Below are 14,226 nucleotides of genomic sequence, written 5' to 3'. Positions count from 1 at the left end.
CTGGTGTGCACGCCCGCCGTGCCCACAGTGACGTTCCCGTGCGGGGAGACGCTGCCGAGGTCGAGGCTGACGACGGGGATGTCCTTGGACGCGCTAACGGAGTCCACGCTGGCAGTGAGGGTGCTGCGAGCGACAGGGTTCGCGTGGACGGTGCCGGCGAGGGCGAGGGCGACGGTGGTGAGAGTGAAGAGCATTTTTGGAGCGGTGGTAGACGTGTTAGACTGTAGACGGTTTGTCTGAGGTGTAGGTGTTGAGCCTGGAGAAGTGTCGAGGATGTACCATGGCTTTTATACCGTTGGGCACCACTCGTGCATTACATACCGTCACCGTGAGGGCGCGTATGCTATGAGCATTTGACTATACGAGCGGCGAGTTCAAACTACTACAATGTTTGCAAGGGCAGGAGACTGTATTGAGGTCAGCGCCGACAGTATCAGCTGGAGGGTTGAGGACCAAAAAGAAATATACCTGGAACTGGTCGGCCGCGCATAGAGCGCGTACTCGCGGAATTTTGCTCCGACCCCATCGTAACTGTCGTTGTCGAGGCTCCCTACTGCAGAGAAGTGCATTGCGAGGCCCTGCTTAGGCCAGGGTCTCGGAGGGAGCGATCCAGATTGTGTAGAGGGTTCGTTCGTCTGCAATGCTGCTACTCCAGACGACGGAGTACTGCTGTTACTCACCTTATTGCTCGTATCGCTCATACGGTATGCGGACATACCGTGTTCGGCTGTGCGTACTAGTGGTTTGCTGGGCGTCCCACCACTGTCGGGGGCTTGGTGAGGTCTAGCCGCCGAGAGTCATGTCCACAGTAGCGCTTGATCTACGGTCTCACAACCCCAGGCGCACTCTGCGCTGCATCCGCCGGGACTGCTGACCCGTTCCTGGGCCTGAGACAAAAGCGCTCCGAGTCTGTTCTGGAAAAGATGCAGTAATTCGGAATTGTACCGCGCCTAGAACCGCAATGCTTGAGCCTAATCGTCGCGGTGAGCACGGGGCTGAAGTATGGGGTTAAGGCGGTGAGTGTACTATAGCAGATTGAAGATGAAGCGTCTTGACTCACCGGGAAGGTCCGGAGCTAGCGCCTAGCAGCGCTGGCTGTCAAGCGAGGTTCAACGTCCGCCTATTCATGGCGACCAGAACGGATGATGCACCGAACTCACTGTGAAATAAAGAGCCTCGGGTGTTCGCACGGCCGAGTCGTTTGCAATAGAAACAATAACAAATGGTGGCTTGTCGCCCGCTCAGCGAACTAAGAGAGCTAGCCAAACTATGTCAGTACGCAGCGAGAGGACACTCAATGCATACCTCAACCACTAGCAGTACTCACGCACATGTCATGCTGTCGTGCGACGTCTTCCATATCAGCGAGGTTAAACGCGTGGCCGAGGTTCAAGTTGAAATCGGTTTCTGAGACGCCGACGCCGGCTCGACCTCGTGCAAGCCACGTGTTCTGTGGCGGTGCCCACCTCCCGCACAAAGGTTAGGGATGGGAAATTCAAGCAACTTCGAGTCCCACTCGAGGTCTCCGATGCCCGGGATCCCTTCATCCATATCTGCTCTGATCTACACGTTCTATGAAAATACGGAGCCCCAGAATAACAGTGACTCGGACTATGCTTGACGGTTTGACCATGTCGATTGCCAGTGGCCGCCTGCAAATTGACTTGAAGTCGACGGCCTTCAAGTTGTCGATGAGGTTTCGTTCGCGAGACCGGTGTGCACACAGAACTTGTCGCGCGGGTTGCAAGCACTGTGCTCAAAGATAGTTCGGGCAAGTTTTGCTATACAGGGACAAACGCGATACGCCTTCAATCTGATTTTCCTTCGCAAGAATTATACCAATCGCAACGAGAAATCCTTATGCTACGCCCCAACCGTGCCGGAGGGCTTCCTCAACCGTTACTCGTACAACCTGTCAGAGAAATCAGCAACGGCTCAATATCGCGCACGCAACCGGACAATTCAGTATGCGGGAACGACTCGGAAACGTACCTAGGAGACGGTCCGCCGCCTGAACGGCTTTCAAGGGATGAGCTCGAAGTCCCAGCCGACGTAGTTGACGGCGTTGTAGCACGTGTTCACCACCGGGACCTGGGCGAACGACGCGCACCCCACCGGACCAGTGTAGAAGGCGAAGGGAAGGCCTTCATTGCTCGGCTGGCTGATGAACATCGAGACGAAGTTGAAGCCCGGGGTCAGGCAGACCTGATGGGGCTGGATGCTGGCGTCGAAGCCTGTGCAGCTGCCGCAGCCGGTCGAGCGGCAGAAGAAGAGCGACGCGGGGTAGATCTGGTCGGCCCCGGAGCTCTTGCCCGTCCCGAGCGTGGCGTTCGGGTGTGCGCTGACACTGTCCTTGTGGAGGTCCAGGACGGGGATCGAGGAGTCAGCGCTGACGAAGTCAACGAAGGGAGTGACGGAGGTAGCCGGTGCGACGGGGGTCGCTTGGACAGTGCCGAGGAGGGCGAGAGCGAGGGTTGTGAGACTGAAGAGCATGGTGTGCAGTGGTATGTGCTGTAGACTGATGCCTGGGGGGATTGGTCTGGAGAGGTTGGCATTCTGCATGGTGGTTTATATACTGTACTTGGGGCCGACGAGGGTGGCCCATGACAAGCGGTGACCGACCACATGCGCGGCTCACTGAATGGGTGACAGCGGTTCCGTACGGCAGCAACGTCGAACGTTCATCGCTGAGCAGCGTCTCGGGCCTAGCTCAAACATGAACGACTAGGTACTGTCGTACCTGGACGAGTCCTCTCCTATGGAGCGGCGAGCGGGTGCATTGAAGAAGATCTGTTACGATTGGAGTGCGAGCCGCCTAAGAACCGGTGATGGAGCTATGGAGGTCGTCGGGTAGCCGGCCAATCGTGATATCTGAGAGGCACAGCCAGTCATGCCCCGACCTCTACGGCCCACATGTTTGCTAGAAGGTGCGGTCAGCCCGAAGTAGTGCAATTGAGTCGTCGGGGAGGCCTACTCGTATGAACATTCTTGTAGTCGCTAGAGTTGTACGTCCAGGTCATGCGGCGGCATTGAACCGGATTAACGGCCAAAAGGAAGGATGCTGAGGTGAAAAAGGTCAGCCTGGAACAGCAGTCAAGCTAGAGTAGCAGTCCAACAAATGTCAGCAGGACTTTAGTGTTCTGTCCATTGACTATGACGGTTCCTGAGGGCGGGGAATCAAGTCCGCGAATGCCGAAGCGCTACATAGCGAGTGGGAGGTGCAAATCACTGAAGTGTGGAGTTTCTTTCTACTGTAGAGGAACAAGAGAAAGAAAGGTCACGGTATCGACAGTATTATTGAGCCAAAGGTATGTCGTAGCGGACGGTACTAAGAAACTGGTGAGTATCCTATGAAGGTTCAGCGGCTCCGAGCCGGAGGTAGTACGGTCGAACCTTGTAGCGTATTGACAGGATCGGCCGGTCGGCGTAGAGGTGACTCCATTGCCTACGGCGAGACGCTGTAGAACCTTGTGCCCTGACAGATAGTATTCGGAAGTGAGATACCAATGAGCGCAAAACAGGCAGCAAGCCACGAGCTCAGCCAACAGTAGCAGCGGCCACACTTACGTAGGTTCGCAAGGTTTTCGCCCTGCGTTCGCAGGTGTCTGGATGGATAGAACATGTCAAACCTAGGCAGTATGGTTATGGCCCTCAAATGTAGTGTGATATGTCCGAGAAGATGGCGGGTGATCTTCAACTTAACAGAAGGTCAAGGAGTCGGAGACGACTCTGAGTATCTAGCTCAGCGCAAAAAAAAAGACGACGTCATTCACCACGTCACCACGTGCTAGACCGCGGCCCGATCTCTCCGGTGACCCACGCCAAGCCTCGTCGACATATACCAGGCCGTCAACACTATTCTTACTACCCAACCGCGCTGATCACACGAAGCAGTCCACTCTATTACTGTCACTTGGGCCTTGGTCCGACCGGGAGAACCGTGATGTGCAGATGGTTACACTTACCTGGTGTGGGATCAAATGGCCGAGTGTATGCCAGGACCTGTCGCTGCGAGAACCAAGTAGCCATGCGCTTGCAAAAATGTCCTTCTGCGAGACTTCTGGCGGGCTCGAAACATGTAAACACGGGTACGGTTGGAGTCTCGTGCGGTCGAGGCCATATGCGGGCAGCGGGTCGACCTCTATGCAGGTTCCGTAGGGTGCGGGCACCTCTATGCCAATCTCTTCGCTCACTACGGACTGAGCTCGAAGGCGAGCCACGCCAGAAACTGCACAGAGCCTCAGCCCGAAATCAGCGACCGATTGGCAAGTGTTCACCGCGCGCAGTTGCTGAAGTGACTTGCACCCCCGAAGCCCAGGACATGGCAGGCCCTCGTTACTGGGCTGGACGCTGAGGTCGTAGCCTGCGGTGCAGTCGGTGCAGACTGCAGTGATTGTCTAGATAGAGGAAGAGCACGGCAGGGTAGATATCCTCAATAGGGCGAACATCGTTTGTTGTGTGGGTCATCTGACGGAAAGCCCTCGGTACCTCAGCCTGCAGCATGCAAGATTCCGTTGAGTCATATTCTAGAGTTGATCAAGCCAAGCAAGGTACGAGTGCAGCGCTATACGAACTGACGCCTGACGTCTGAAGTGACATCGGACGGCATCCGTCGGAATCCACACAGGGCCGAGGGACGTGAGCAACGCGAAGCCTTCCACCATTCCGGGATAGCGACCACCTAACATCCATTTAAATTATTTACTCCCAACCATCCCATCCTTCAATACATCAAACGCGTCAGTGGCAGCTCATCTGATGCTGGGCGTCACGGCAGAACATACCTGCACATTGCACAGCTTGAACTCACGGGCTCAGCTCGAAGTTGGTCCAGCAAAACACACACTCCGACGAGTCGGGCGACTCAACCAAGGGCGGTTTAATCGCGACGCATGTGTTCACCGTCGAGATCTGTCTGGGTACTTCGCACCCCTGCTGCATGACCGTAACTGCGAATGGCAGGCCCTCGTTGCTCGGCTGCTCGATGTACGCCGCGACGAACCCGGTGCCCGGGTCCAGGCATACGTTGTGCGGAAGGGTGCTGAGGTCGAAGCCCTCAGGACAGTTCGTGCAGCCCGTGCTGCAAAGAAGGAGCGTCGCGGGGAAGATCTGGGCCGCCGAGTCCGCCTGTGCGCCAACCTTGCTGAGGGTGACGTTGGCCTGTGCGGGAACGCTGGTGATGTCGATGGCGGGGCCAGGGTCAGTGACGCTCCCGCCATGCGCTGTGGGGACGAGAGTAGTAGCAAGTCGGGCGGGAGTTGCGTGTACGGCGACGATGAGAGCGAGAGCGAATGGGACGATCGCGGAGAGCATCGTGTGGTGAGCGGCTCGGTGCACTGGAGGGTGTCCGTTCTGCAAGAAGTTTAGAAGTACTCGGAACTTGCAGCCGATGAGGGTGGCCCATGACATACCTCATGACAATGAAAGTAAATTGTATCATTGGTTATTGACTTCAAAAAGTGCCGACGTCGTTGCAGACGTCGGGCGTAACGCCGTGGACCGTATTAGAGCCATCAGCTAGAACGTCAAAGACCGCATCTGGCGGTACCTAGATGCGTGATTGACCTTCAACAGAGCACGGCCTGTCGGAAGACTGTCGTCGGAGTGCGAAGCGTGGGTGACATATAGGGGGATGGGAGAGCGCGGCCTGTTGGGCTGGACATGGTAGTCAGAGGTCACGGCACTTACCATCTCTCGGGCAAGCCATGCGCGCATGAGCGTGCGGATTGTCAGGGCGCAAGCGACTATTGTCCGTCCTCTGCGGCCCCAAACGAGGTGTAGACGCGTAGAAGGTAAGTGAAGCAACACGGACTCCGTGCTGCGCAGCTTCCAATTCTCCAATACATGCAGAGGATACTCTTACACAGTTGGAGAAACGTACTTCGAGACCGTCAGTCTACGAGCTGCTCAATCAAGGCCGCTCTCGCCGGTGAGCGGGGGGTGATTTCGCACTCGAACTTGGCCGGATCACTGCAAAACGGAGACGAAACATCATGATTATTCCCAGTTGTCAAATAAGAGATAAAGGAAGGGAACGCGTACGAAGTGATGCTCGTATTCACGAACTTTGCCTCCATGGGCATGGGCTTGCCATTCGTGTCGAGAGGCGGAGTGATGTTGAACGCGTGCAAGACCGACGCACAGGTGATGAATAGAGAGGCGGCAGCGAGGTGTTGTCCGGGACAGATCCTATACTCGTGTCAACATCGTCTCCCAGAACTCCTGGAGCGAGGACTTGCCTTCGTCCAAAGCCAAAGACAATCGTGGCCGGGTCCCTGACCTCCTCGTTCAGCTGACCGTCTTTGAGGTAACGGTCGGGGTTGAAGCGGGAGGGATCGGGGTAGACCTCCGGGTCCTGAGCGAACGCCCTAGAAAAATGTCGGTTGGGAGAAGATAACTGGACGTAGCCACATACATACCATAGATTGGGGAGCACAATTGAACCAGCGGGGATCCGGTAGCCATTGTAGATGTCATCCTTGAGAGACGCGTGCGGGAGAGACGTCGGGGTAGTGACGTGCCACCTCAGGACTTCCTTCACGAGGGCATTGATGTACGGCAAAGAGTCGCGGTCCGAGAAGTCGGGGAGGCGGGATGGCCCGATTACGCGATCGAGTTCTTCCTGGGCCTTCTTTTGCACATCGGGGTAGAGCGCCATGGCGAGGAAGAAGACGAGCGCGCCGCTCTCGGTCTGCACGAGAGGCAGGTTCAACGTTCAGCGGATCCTCTGACGCAGTATTCATAACTTACAGTACCGGCGCCAGCTGCGTGATTGTGAGCGATGAGCCCTGTGAACGAGAGCGTAGAAGAGTGTATCACTGACCAGTCCATATGGTTGTAGCGATACCCAGACCCATTTCCTCTTGTTCGGCGGCTGCGTCCGGGTCCAGCTGAGCAGCGTTTCGCACGATAGCAGCCAACACCGAGTCGTTTTCCGCGCCCTCTTCCTACAGAATGACGACCGTCGACATCAACTCATTGCTCAAAGACTGTGAGATGCCAGTAAATGGTTACCAGGTGGCGCTTCCCGGCTTGCCATATCCCTGTGGTAATCTCGCGCATGCGTCTCTTCACATATGCGAGTTCCTGCTTGAAACCCGCACCAGGGAACCATGACGGAAGGTGTTGAAGGACGGGCAGTGACTCGACCAGGTACTTTCCGGGCACGCAGACGTCGGCGGCGATGCTCAGACCACGCAGCATACCGACATACTTGTCGTCGTCGCCTTGCGGTTCGAGGCCGTACGCGACGAGAATAGCAATGGCCGTGAAGGTTCTGCACGTTCTGTCGGCGTAGCTCGAGGATTAAAGAAGACACGGGACTCACTGATGAAGGTGTTTCCCAAAGGACTTGGGACTTGCTAGGAGATTGCGCAGTAGGTTATGCGTGACGTGCATTTGGTACTGTCGGTACTTGGCGATGCTCTCCGGAAGGAGCTCGTGATGCAAGATGCGCCGACGTGCGCGCCAACCCGGACCATAGCTCATGAGCGGGAAGTTCCAGTGGTAGATATCAGTCCTGAAGGTGCCATCATGAGTCGGGATGACCGTGCTCGAGACACACTAGACCACATACAGATCGCCTATGACCAGGGTAGGTCTGTCAGAGTAGTTCGCTGACCGTTTATCGAGGAGGTCGGAGGCTGCCTCGAACGAACCGATCGAGATTGTGGACTTCCCGAATATACTCAGATGCACGAGTGGCCCTGGGACAGAGTTATATGGCTTCAGCGAGGGTGACAAAGGCGGGCGTACCGTATCGTTTATGCAGCTCAAACAGTCCCTTCGCCAGGTCCTCTTTTGGATAATCGAAGAGGTTACCGATTATGGGCCATCCTGGAGGACCGGGAGGCAGGGGTGCCGCGGACCGACGTCTCTTTAGGTAGACGAGGGCGAATACAGAGACCGCCAGAATCGAAACTGATAACCACAAAGGATCAACAGTCTCGAGGGCCATGGCGATGAATGCAGGGGCGACGGGAATGATTTAAGTTCGGGTTGGAACCGGACGATCAACTGTAGAGCCAGTAAATATACTCAACGACAGACGGTGGAGCCGGAAGTAGAGGTCAGCACACTCAACCGCCGACGGTCTCACGGCGGTGCCGCGTTTTGCTCCAGTGAGTCAACGACGTGCTGCAAAAGCATGTAAGTCAACGTAAATATACAACTCTTTGTCGAACTCGGGTATAAGGGAGTACTCACGCTGCACAGCCGGAGAACTTTGTCCGACCACACGAGGGGTTTCAGCTCCCTCTTGGTAGTAGCTTTACAACAGCTGTGAAGACGACAAGGACGGGTGCAACGGCAACAGGCACTCAAGAGCGCTGCAAGCAACGGCACCGGTCCTCGAGTCCAAGTAACTGGCAGATGACTCGTAGATTGTGGAAGATAGGCGACCGGGACCGGAACCGGTTACTACCGTGCGAGAGTCAAGCCTAGTAAGCGCCTTCGGAGGCAAGAAAGTGACTTGGCAATGGAGCTTGAAGTGACGTGGTTTGGTATCCCCGCTGGACTTCCCGGCTCGTACGTATTTTGTGCCTTTCGAACAGTGACAGCGAGCTTGAAATTTGAAGTTCAACTGGAAGAAGCGATTGAACGAGCGATGCAAGCGATACTCGTACTCGTTGTAGGCGGTGCTATGGTTTCCAAGAGAACCCCGAGTGTGAACGGGGGAATTGCAAGGCAGACGGGGTACGGTGGCCGTCGAGCGCGATGAGAAAATTGGTTTGCCTGTGCGGGGAAGAGTGAGAGCGATTGCGAACAATGAGTAATACTGCTCACATACCATCGCAGAGGGATAAAACGGTAATTGCATTGAGAAAGAACCGTGTATCCGGACTTTTAACCTTGCCTAAGGCACACGGGAAGAGACAAGAAAACGAGAGGGCTGGAGACGATGCGGCGTGACTTACACGTTACGTCACGCGATTTGTCACAACATCTACGCGGTGCCAGTGACTCGGAAGTCCGTTCATCCTTCCGTCTCAACCGTCGACTGAACTCCATCCGCATTATGGTCATGATTATGGATAACTGCTGCTAGCTCTGACCACCATCACGCGGTTTTTCCACTTCACTGAATATCCACCAGGCTCCCGGGACTACTCGCTGAGCTACTAGACTCAACCGTGTTATGAAGACGTCCTGTACTACAAATACAACCATTCAAGTAACCAGTTTCACGAACTCGTCGGCCAATGCCTGGGGAGCCTTGGGACCAAAGGAGAGGTTGGCATTATTATAGCTCAACTTCGCGTATTTCTCGCCCCTCTCACAAACCTTCTCTTCAACAGCGGCAATGGCCGCCTCCCTCTCCTCCATGCCCCAGCCCTTCCGCACAGCCTCCGCCAGTGCGAGCCCAACCTCGAGTCCGTCGAGCATAGCGATGTTCGCGCCAGCGCCAGCGAACGGGCTCATCTGGTGCGCAGCGTCCGCAACGAGCGTCACCCCAGACTTGTGCACCCACCGGTGGCCGAGGGGAAGGTAGAACAGTGGACGGTGGTAGATCGCGTCCTCGTCGCAGATCTCAATCATCTTGTGCATCCACGGCACCCAGTCCTTGTAGATTTCGTGCAGGACGTGCCGCACCTCCCGTGGCTCGCGGGGGAGCGCCCAGTCGAGTGGACCGCGGTGCCACGCGTACACGCGGATGCGCCCGTCGCCGTTGCGCTGGCAGATGAACATCTTGCCGTCCTGAGCGCAGTAGCAACTCCCGAGCCCGATTGCCTCAAGGATATCTGCGTTCTCAGGGAGTGCGGCGACCGATGGTGCGACGGAGATCTCTGCGCCGGTGATGTCGTGGTAGATGGGCGCAGCGGGTGAGAGGAGTGGACGGACGCGTGAGTTGCCACCGTCGGCCCCAATGAGGTAGTCCGAGACGACGACAAGGCCGTTCGTGAAGGTGAGCTCGTGCTTGCCAGTGCCGTCTTCGAGGGGGCGGACGGAGGCGAGAGTGTGGCCCCACTTGATCGCGCCCTCTGGGGTAGCGGCGACCATGATCTCCCGCAGAACGCGGCGGTCAATCTCGGGGCGAGCCTTCGTCTCATCCGGTACATCTTCCTCCGTGCGACGGAAGACGGGGATACCGTCCTTACCGCAGATACGTCCCTCCTGGGCGTCGATGCGCGAGTTGGCCTTGAAGGCGTCCGCGAGCCCGTTCTCGCGCAGCGCACGCTGACCTTCTTCCCAGGTGAGGTCCAACATGCCACCGAGGTAAGCGCGAGCATTGCTGCTCTCCTCTCGCTCGTAGAGTGTGGCCCGGATACCGCGAGTGAGGAGGGTGAGCAGGACGACAAGGCCTCCGGGACCGCCGCCGACAATGACAATGTTAGGCTGGGGGGTGATAGTAGGCATGGCTCAGGACGAAGAGATCGATGATGCTGAAGAAGAGGGCTAGCAGACGAGTATGTTCCCCGCTATACTGGGAGACCAGGCGGCCTACACAGTCCTTTTATTACTTCCCGCTCGATCCTGACAGAATAGCTATGTCAGCGCATGCGAACCAAATATTAACCCACGCGGGCACGGTCAATAGCTTCTGGAGTAGCTGCGACGGCGTCCGGTTCTTCCTAGAGACCGTGAAGCCCCCACATGAGACCCGCCTTTGAATTGGGAAGACGTGCAAGCACTGGCACGCATCGTCTAGGCCGGTGGTTTACGTTGATCTGAATCCCCTTCGGTAGAGGTGTCGTAACAAATCGTGACTCCGAACGCTGCATTGAGAAGCGTGGGTGAAGACCGACCAGCACCGACAGCGCATATGGTTATGCGCTGTCGAGTTATCACGTTTCGTGACCTCGGTATCTCGCGTCTGTGGATAGTCTGAATCAGCGACTGACAGAGTGTGTGAGCATGCTCCCAGACTTACAAGATTTCTCATGATCGCGCAGTCCGAAGATGAAAGGCAGTGCAACAGGCTGAGGTTACAAGCTGGTTAAGCTACAATAGCTCATATGGAACGGTCACGATGGACGGCGGGGCTCTCTTCGGTACTGCCCGCTGAGCTCCGAGAATCAAAGCGACACCAATCTCTGGAGTTAAGTAACAAGGACTATTCAGAAGACAATACTACGTACCTTGCCTTTCCGCATGTCAGGGAATGCACCAAAGCTCTGCAAAAACATGAGTTGCGGTTGGAAACTTCGCTGATCGGTGATACAGAACCATAATTAGCTTGTAAGTACACGTCGAACCGGCTATGTAGGCGAAAACCGCGCACCTCGTATACACTATCAGTCACAGATGCGATGCCGTCGGGTGCAGCTTCGTGAGCGGGGACTTGAGGAGCACTTCAACGATCGGCCGCATCTCCGCATAAGCCGACCCGGGCCTGTCCAACTCAGCAACACATTAGAACGCATGTACAGTGAAGTTTTTACAGGGACCGCTCAACTTGCTTGCTTCGAACCGTTACACCGATCGGCGAGTTTCAGTGGGAGGAAGACACAGTGCCTCAGGGCCGATAGTGCGCCGAAGCATAGGCGTCTAGTCATACGGCAGCCCGGGCCGGCCGCTAGCCGGTCGCGCTCGGCCGTCCGACCTCTATTTCGAAAGACTCTTTCCTACTCCCAGTCTTACTCCCATTCCTTGGCCACTGATTGAAGAGCGTGAGGGATGCGACTCTATGCGCTTCCTCCAGTAACGGATGAAGATTACTTCAACTCATCCCAGGCGCTGCGCGAAATCGAAAGTATGGCATGATCGTGAACGCGGAGGATTGGTAGTAAGTGTACATTGTCAATACCAATGTCAGGACCATCGTGACTCATATAGCAGAAGACGTACGTTTCTTACACCTAGGTTTTCAACGTCGCTCCGGGCGCCATAGGTCATCCAACTTCTGTTTGGACACACGGGGAGAAGCCTCCCCATGGCAGGCTGGTACTCGCTGCCGCATGCTACTAGCTGCATATAGTACTCACTTCCGGGGTAAATTTGGAAGGGGGACAAGGGTCATATGGACTGACGGTTCCCAACTTCTCCAGGCTCAATATTCAATGCTGGCCCTTTCCCGGCCGATGTGGGGCACCGCACGCCGTTCCAGTGGCGCTGGTAGTCGTGTTGTGGGTTGATACACTCGGTTGGTGCGAGTTCGCGGTTCCAGGTGAGGAGCCGGGGACCGGGATTTCGGCGATATATTCGAGGACTGCTGAACGGTGAACCGAGTCGGATCTCGGCCATGATATGAGTTAATTCCTCTCACCTACATGCGTCCTCGCATGCTCACTGCAGCATAATCGTGACCCCCAGATCCGATCCTTGCAATCCGCGAGCTCGTATTGGTGTCAAGGCTATAGCACGATCGAACCACTTGGGGATGGGTTGAATTTCCGACGTCCGCCGTGCCAAGTGCGCCTGTCCCACGTTATACAACAATACGTCATCGGGTGTAAGGGTATGACGCTCTGGAGATTTGACCTTCCTGCTCGTATTGGTGTGTCGATCCCAGCATCCTGTTCCGCCGGCTCTGCTATGGTGCAGGTGCAGCCAAGTACTCCAACTAATCGGCCTCATTATATCCCCATGTCCCGAAGTGCCGTCAAGCTCATACGGCGACGTATATCATCATCGTGCACTCTATTCTATCCCAGCCTTACTTTCTCCCGGACGCAGGTTCAAACCGATCTACAGAACAAGTCTCGTCCCTGGGGTGTGGTTGGGATGTCTAACAGCCACAGGAACGCACATTCCGGGAAAAGCCGGTGGTGTATTCGCGGAGCGTTGAGTTGCATGACGGGTCATCATTGAATAGGGTGTGTTCCCGTCGTCATCAACGCGTAGTTCGTCTTATCACGGTTCTTATTTCGTGGTATATAGGTACGAGTGCTCTTCTAATCAGTTCCCCTCCCCCATTTCCATCCATCCCCGCCATGAACGTCGCGGTGAGCCTACCATTACACTCCTATCCCAGGTATTCCTTAGCTCACACAATGCAGTCCTCCTTTCATATTAGTACTACGCCGTCGCAGTTGATCTCATATCAAGTCCCGACCCCTCCAGTGCGTATGCAGCCCAGAGGGTTAAACAATTTCCATGTCTGATTAGCTCTTGCAGCCGTCCAAATCCAGTTCACCCACTTTATCCGCATGTGTCCCTCAGTCTGAAGTGGACATCCCTGGAGAAGTCACCATCTTGATCTCACAGACATTTCATCCCGACTCGAAACTCATACCCCCTCAACCCGACACCGTCTTCCGCTCATCCGACAACATCTTCTTCTATGTCCACCGCGCTGTCATACAGGAGAAATCCTCGAACGACTGGAGCAATCGCCTTCCATATCTACCCGCCAGCACCTACCCGAACGAAGAGGGCGGCATGAACCAGGTCATCGCATTGCCCGAGTCCGCCGCAGTCCTCAACGTCCTCCTCCATGCCATCTACAACATATCATGTGCTCCCTTCAGCCCCTCCATTCACGACCTCGTCTCTGCGGTGGACGCTATGGAGACGTACGGTGTGCCGGCAAAAGACGTCGTCCTACCTTCGTCCGCGCTATATGGGCTCATTCTCAGCAACGCACCCCTAGCACCCCTCGCAGCCTACACACTAGCGGCGCAACATGATCTTCATTCGCTCGCCGTCCAAACCTCCACACACTTGCTCTCGTATCGCCTCATGTCCCTTCCGGAGACCACTGCAGAGCAGATGGGACCTTTGTACCTGAAGCGGCTCTTCATCCTCCACTCTGCCCGCCTCGGTGCCCTCAAGCGTCTCCTCCTCCAGCCGCCACAACCGCATCCGCCATCACAGACGTGCGGATCTGTCGAGCAGACGAAGCTCACTCACGCATGGATGCTCGCTGCTGCGCAGCTCGCCTGGGAAGACAGAGCCGGTACGTGACTCTCCGTTGTATGCAAACACTCTGCGGTACATGATACTGGGTGTCAAGACCTCCCCTCGAGCGCGATCGAAGCCGCGTTGTTACCGCTGGGACACCAGCTCTCCTGCCCGTTGTGTGCGGACAGATTAGCGGTACGTGTGAGGCAAGTCGTCGCCGACTGGGCCATGGTCAAGGTGCGTCGCGCGTTTTTTCGCGCACGTCCTTTAGCATACTCTCTTGCAGCCAGACTCTCTGACCCCTCCACAGAGGTCTATCTAGTAGGGACATCAGCGTTCAGTCTATCATTGACCGTGTATGATCACTCACGATGCTATGTAGACAGACGTGCATCCCTCTCGTGACTATTAGCGAAGGTCCGCACTTACCCATCAACCTATCGT

At 56.0% G+C, this 14,226-nt stretch overlaps 9 protein-coding genes across 9 annotated transcripts; 1 reads left to right on the top strand and 8 right to left on the bottom strand.

The window, feature by feature from the left end:
- Positions 1 to 304: 304 nt before the first annotated feature.
- On the bottom strand, positions 305 to 863 carry L226DRAFT_386535 (uncharacterized protein). The gene is made up of 2 exons (XM_067674441.1): positions 469 to 863; positions 305 to 407 (listed from the first exon to the last, which is right to left on the bottom strand). Exons 1-2 carry the CDS (start codon positions 714 to 716, stop codon positions 383 to 385), a joined length of 273 nt encoding a protein of 90 aa, XP_067528428.1. The 5' UTR covers positions 717 to 863; the 3' UTR covers positions 305 to 382.
- Positions 864 to 1,708: 845 nt separating this feature from the next.
- On the bottom strand, positions 1,709 to 2,808 carry L226DRAFT_386468 (uncharacterized protein). The gene is made up of 2 exons (XM_067674440.1): positions 1,993 to 2,808; positions 1,709 to 1,912 (listed from the first exon to the last, which is right to left on the bottom strand). The coding sequence occupies exon 1, from the start codon at positions 2,560 to 2,562 to the stop codon at positions 2,023 to 2,025; it is 540 nt and encodes a 179-aa protein (XP_067528427.1). The 5' UTR covers positions 2,563 to 2,808; the 3' UTR covers positions 1,709 to 1,912; positions 1,993 to 2,022.
- A 358-nt stretch (positions 2,809 to 3,166) lies between these two features.
- Positions 3,167 to 3,676, bottom strand: L226DRAFT_541157 (uncharacterized protein). Its single transcript, XM_067682018.1, has 3 exons — positions 3,568 to 3,676; positions 3,394 to 3,475; positions 3,167 to 3,328 (listed from the first exon to the last, which is right to left on the bottom strand). The coding sequence occupies exons 1-3, from the start codon at positions 3,620 to 3,622 to the stop codon at positions 3,295 to 3,297; spliced, it is 171 nt and encodes a 56-aa protein (XP_067528426.1). The 5' UTR covers positions 3,623 to 3,676; the 3' UTR covers positions 3,167 to 3,294.
- An 876-nt stretch (positions 3,677 to 4,552) lies between these two features.
- L226DRAFT_386421 (uncharacterized protein) lies at positions 4,553 to 5,644 on the bottom strand. Its single transcript, XM_067674438.1, has 3 exons — positions 5,412 to 5,644; positions 4,811 to 5,352; positions 4,553 to 4,755 (listed from the first exon to the last, which is right to left on the bottom strand). Exons 2-3 carry the CDS (start codon positions 5,311 to 5,313, stop codon positions 4,752 to 4,754), a joined length of 507 nt encoding a protein of 168 aa, XP_067528425.1. The 5' UTR covers positions 5,314 to 5,352; positions 5,412 to 5,644; the 3' UTR covers positions 4,553 to 4,751.
- L226DRAFT_386432 (uncharacterized protein) lies at positions 5,484 to 5,803 on the bottom strand. Its single transcript, XM_067674439.1, has one exon. The coding sequence runs from the start codon at positions 5,713 to 5,715 to the stop codon at positions 5,518 to 5,520; it is 198 nt and encodes a 65-aa protein (XP_067528424.1). The 5' UTR covers positions 5,716 to 5,803; the 3' UTR covers positions 5,484 to 5,517.
- Positions 5,804 to 5,891: 88 nt separating this feature from the next.
- Positions 5,892 to 7,957, bottom strand: L226DRAFT_474309 (cytochrome P450; the record flags this gene model as incomplete). Its single annotated transcript, XM_067676572.1, has 10 exons — positions 5,892 to 5,970; positions 6,037 to 6,194; positions 6,236 to 6,368; positions 6,420 to 6,691; positions 6,751 to 6,764; positions 6,824 to 6,947; positions 7,015 to 7,276; positions 7,328 to 7,519; positions 7,577 to 7,706; positions 7,756 to 7,957. 10 exons carry the CDS (start codon positions 7,955 to 7,957, stop codon positions 5,892 to 5,894), a joined length of 1,566 nt encoding a protein of 521 aa, XP_067528423.1.
- Positions 7,958 to 9,127: 1,170 nt separating this feature from the next.
- On the bottom strand, positions 9,128 to 10,687 carry L226DRAFT_541155 (FAD/NAD-P-binding domain-containing protein). The gene has a single exon (XM_067682017.1). It carries the CDS (start codon positions 10,354 to 10,356, stop codon positions 9,169 to 9,171), a length of 1,188 nt encoding a protein of 395 aa, XP_067528422.1. The 5' UTR covers positions 10,357 to 10,687; the 3' UTR covers positions 9,128 to 9,168.
- A 1,463-nt stretch (positions 10,688 to 12,150) lies between these two features.
- Positions 12,151 to 12,533, bottom strand: L226DRAFT_541154 (uncharacterized protein). Its single transcript, XM_067682016.1, has one exon. It carries the CDS (start codon positions 12,514 to 12,516, stop codon positions 12,226 to 12,228), a length of 291 nt encoding a protein of 96 aa, XP_067528421.1. The 5' UTR covers positions 12,517 to 12,533; the 3' UTR covers positions 12,151 to 12,225.
- Positions 12,534 to 12,872: 339 nt separating this feature from the next.
- On the top strand, positions 12,873 to 14,194 carry L226DRAFT_617842 (uncharacterized protein; the record flags this gene model as incomplete). Its single annotated transcript, XM_067687097.1, has 5 exons — positions 12,873 to 12,884; positions 12,939 to 13,001; positions 13,057 to 13,837; positions 13,895 to 14,019; positions 14,165 to 14,194. 5 exons carry the CDS (start codon positions 12,873 to 12,875, stop codon positions 14,192 to 14,194), a joined length of 1,011 nt encoding a protein of 336 aa, XP_067528420.1.
- Positions 14,195 to 14,226: the final 32 nt, after the last annotated feature.

Source organism: Lentinus tigrinus (genome assembly GCF_003813185.1).
Source record: "Lentinus tigrinus ALCF2SS1-7 unplaced genomic scaffold L226scaffold_89, whole genome shotgun sequence".
Classification (NCBI taxonomy): Eukaryota; Fungi; Basidiomycota; class Agaricomycetes; order Polyporales; family Polyporaceae; genus Lentinus; species Lentinus tigrinus.
This window is presented reverse-complemented; position numbering and strand designations above follow the sequence as displayed.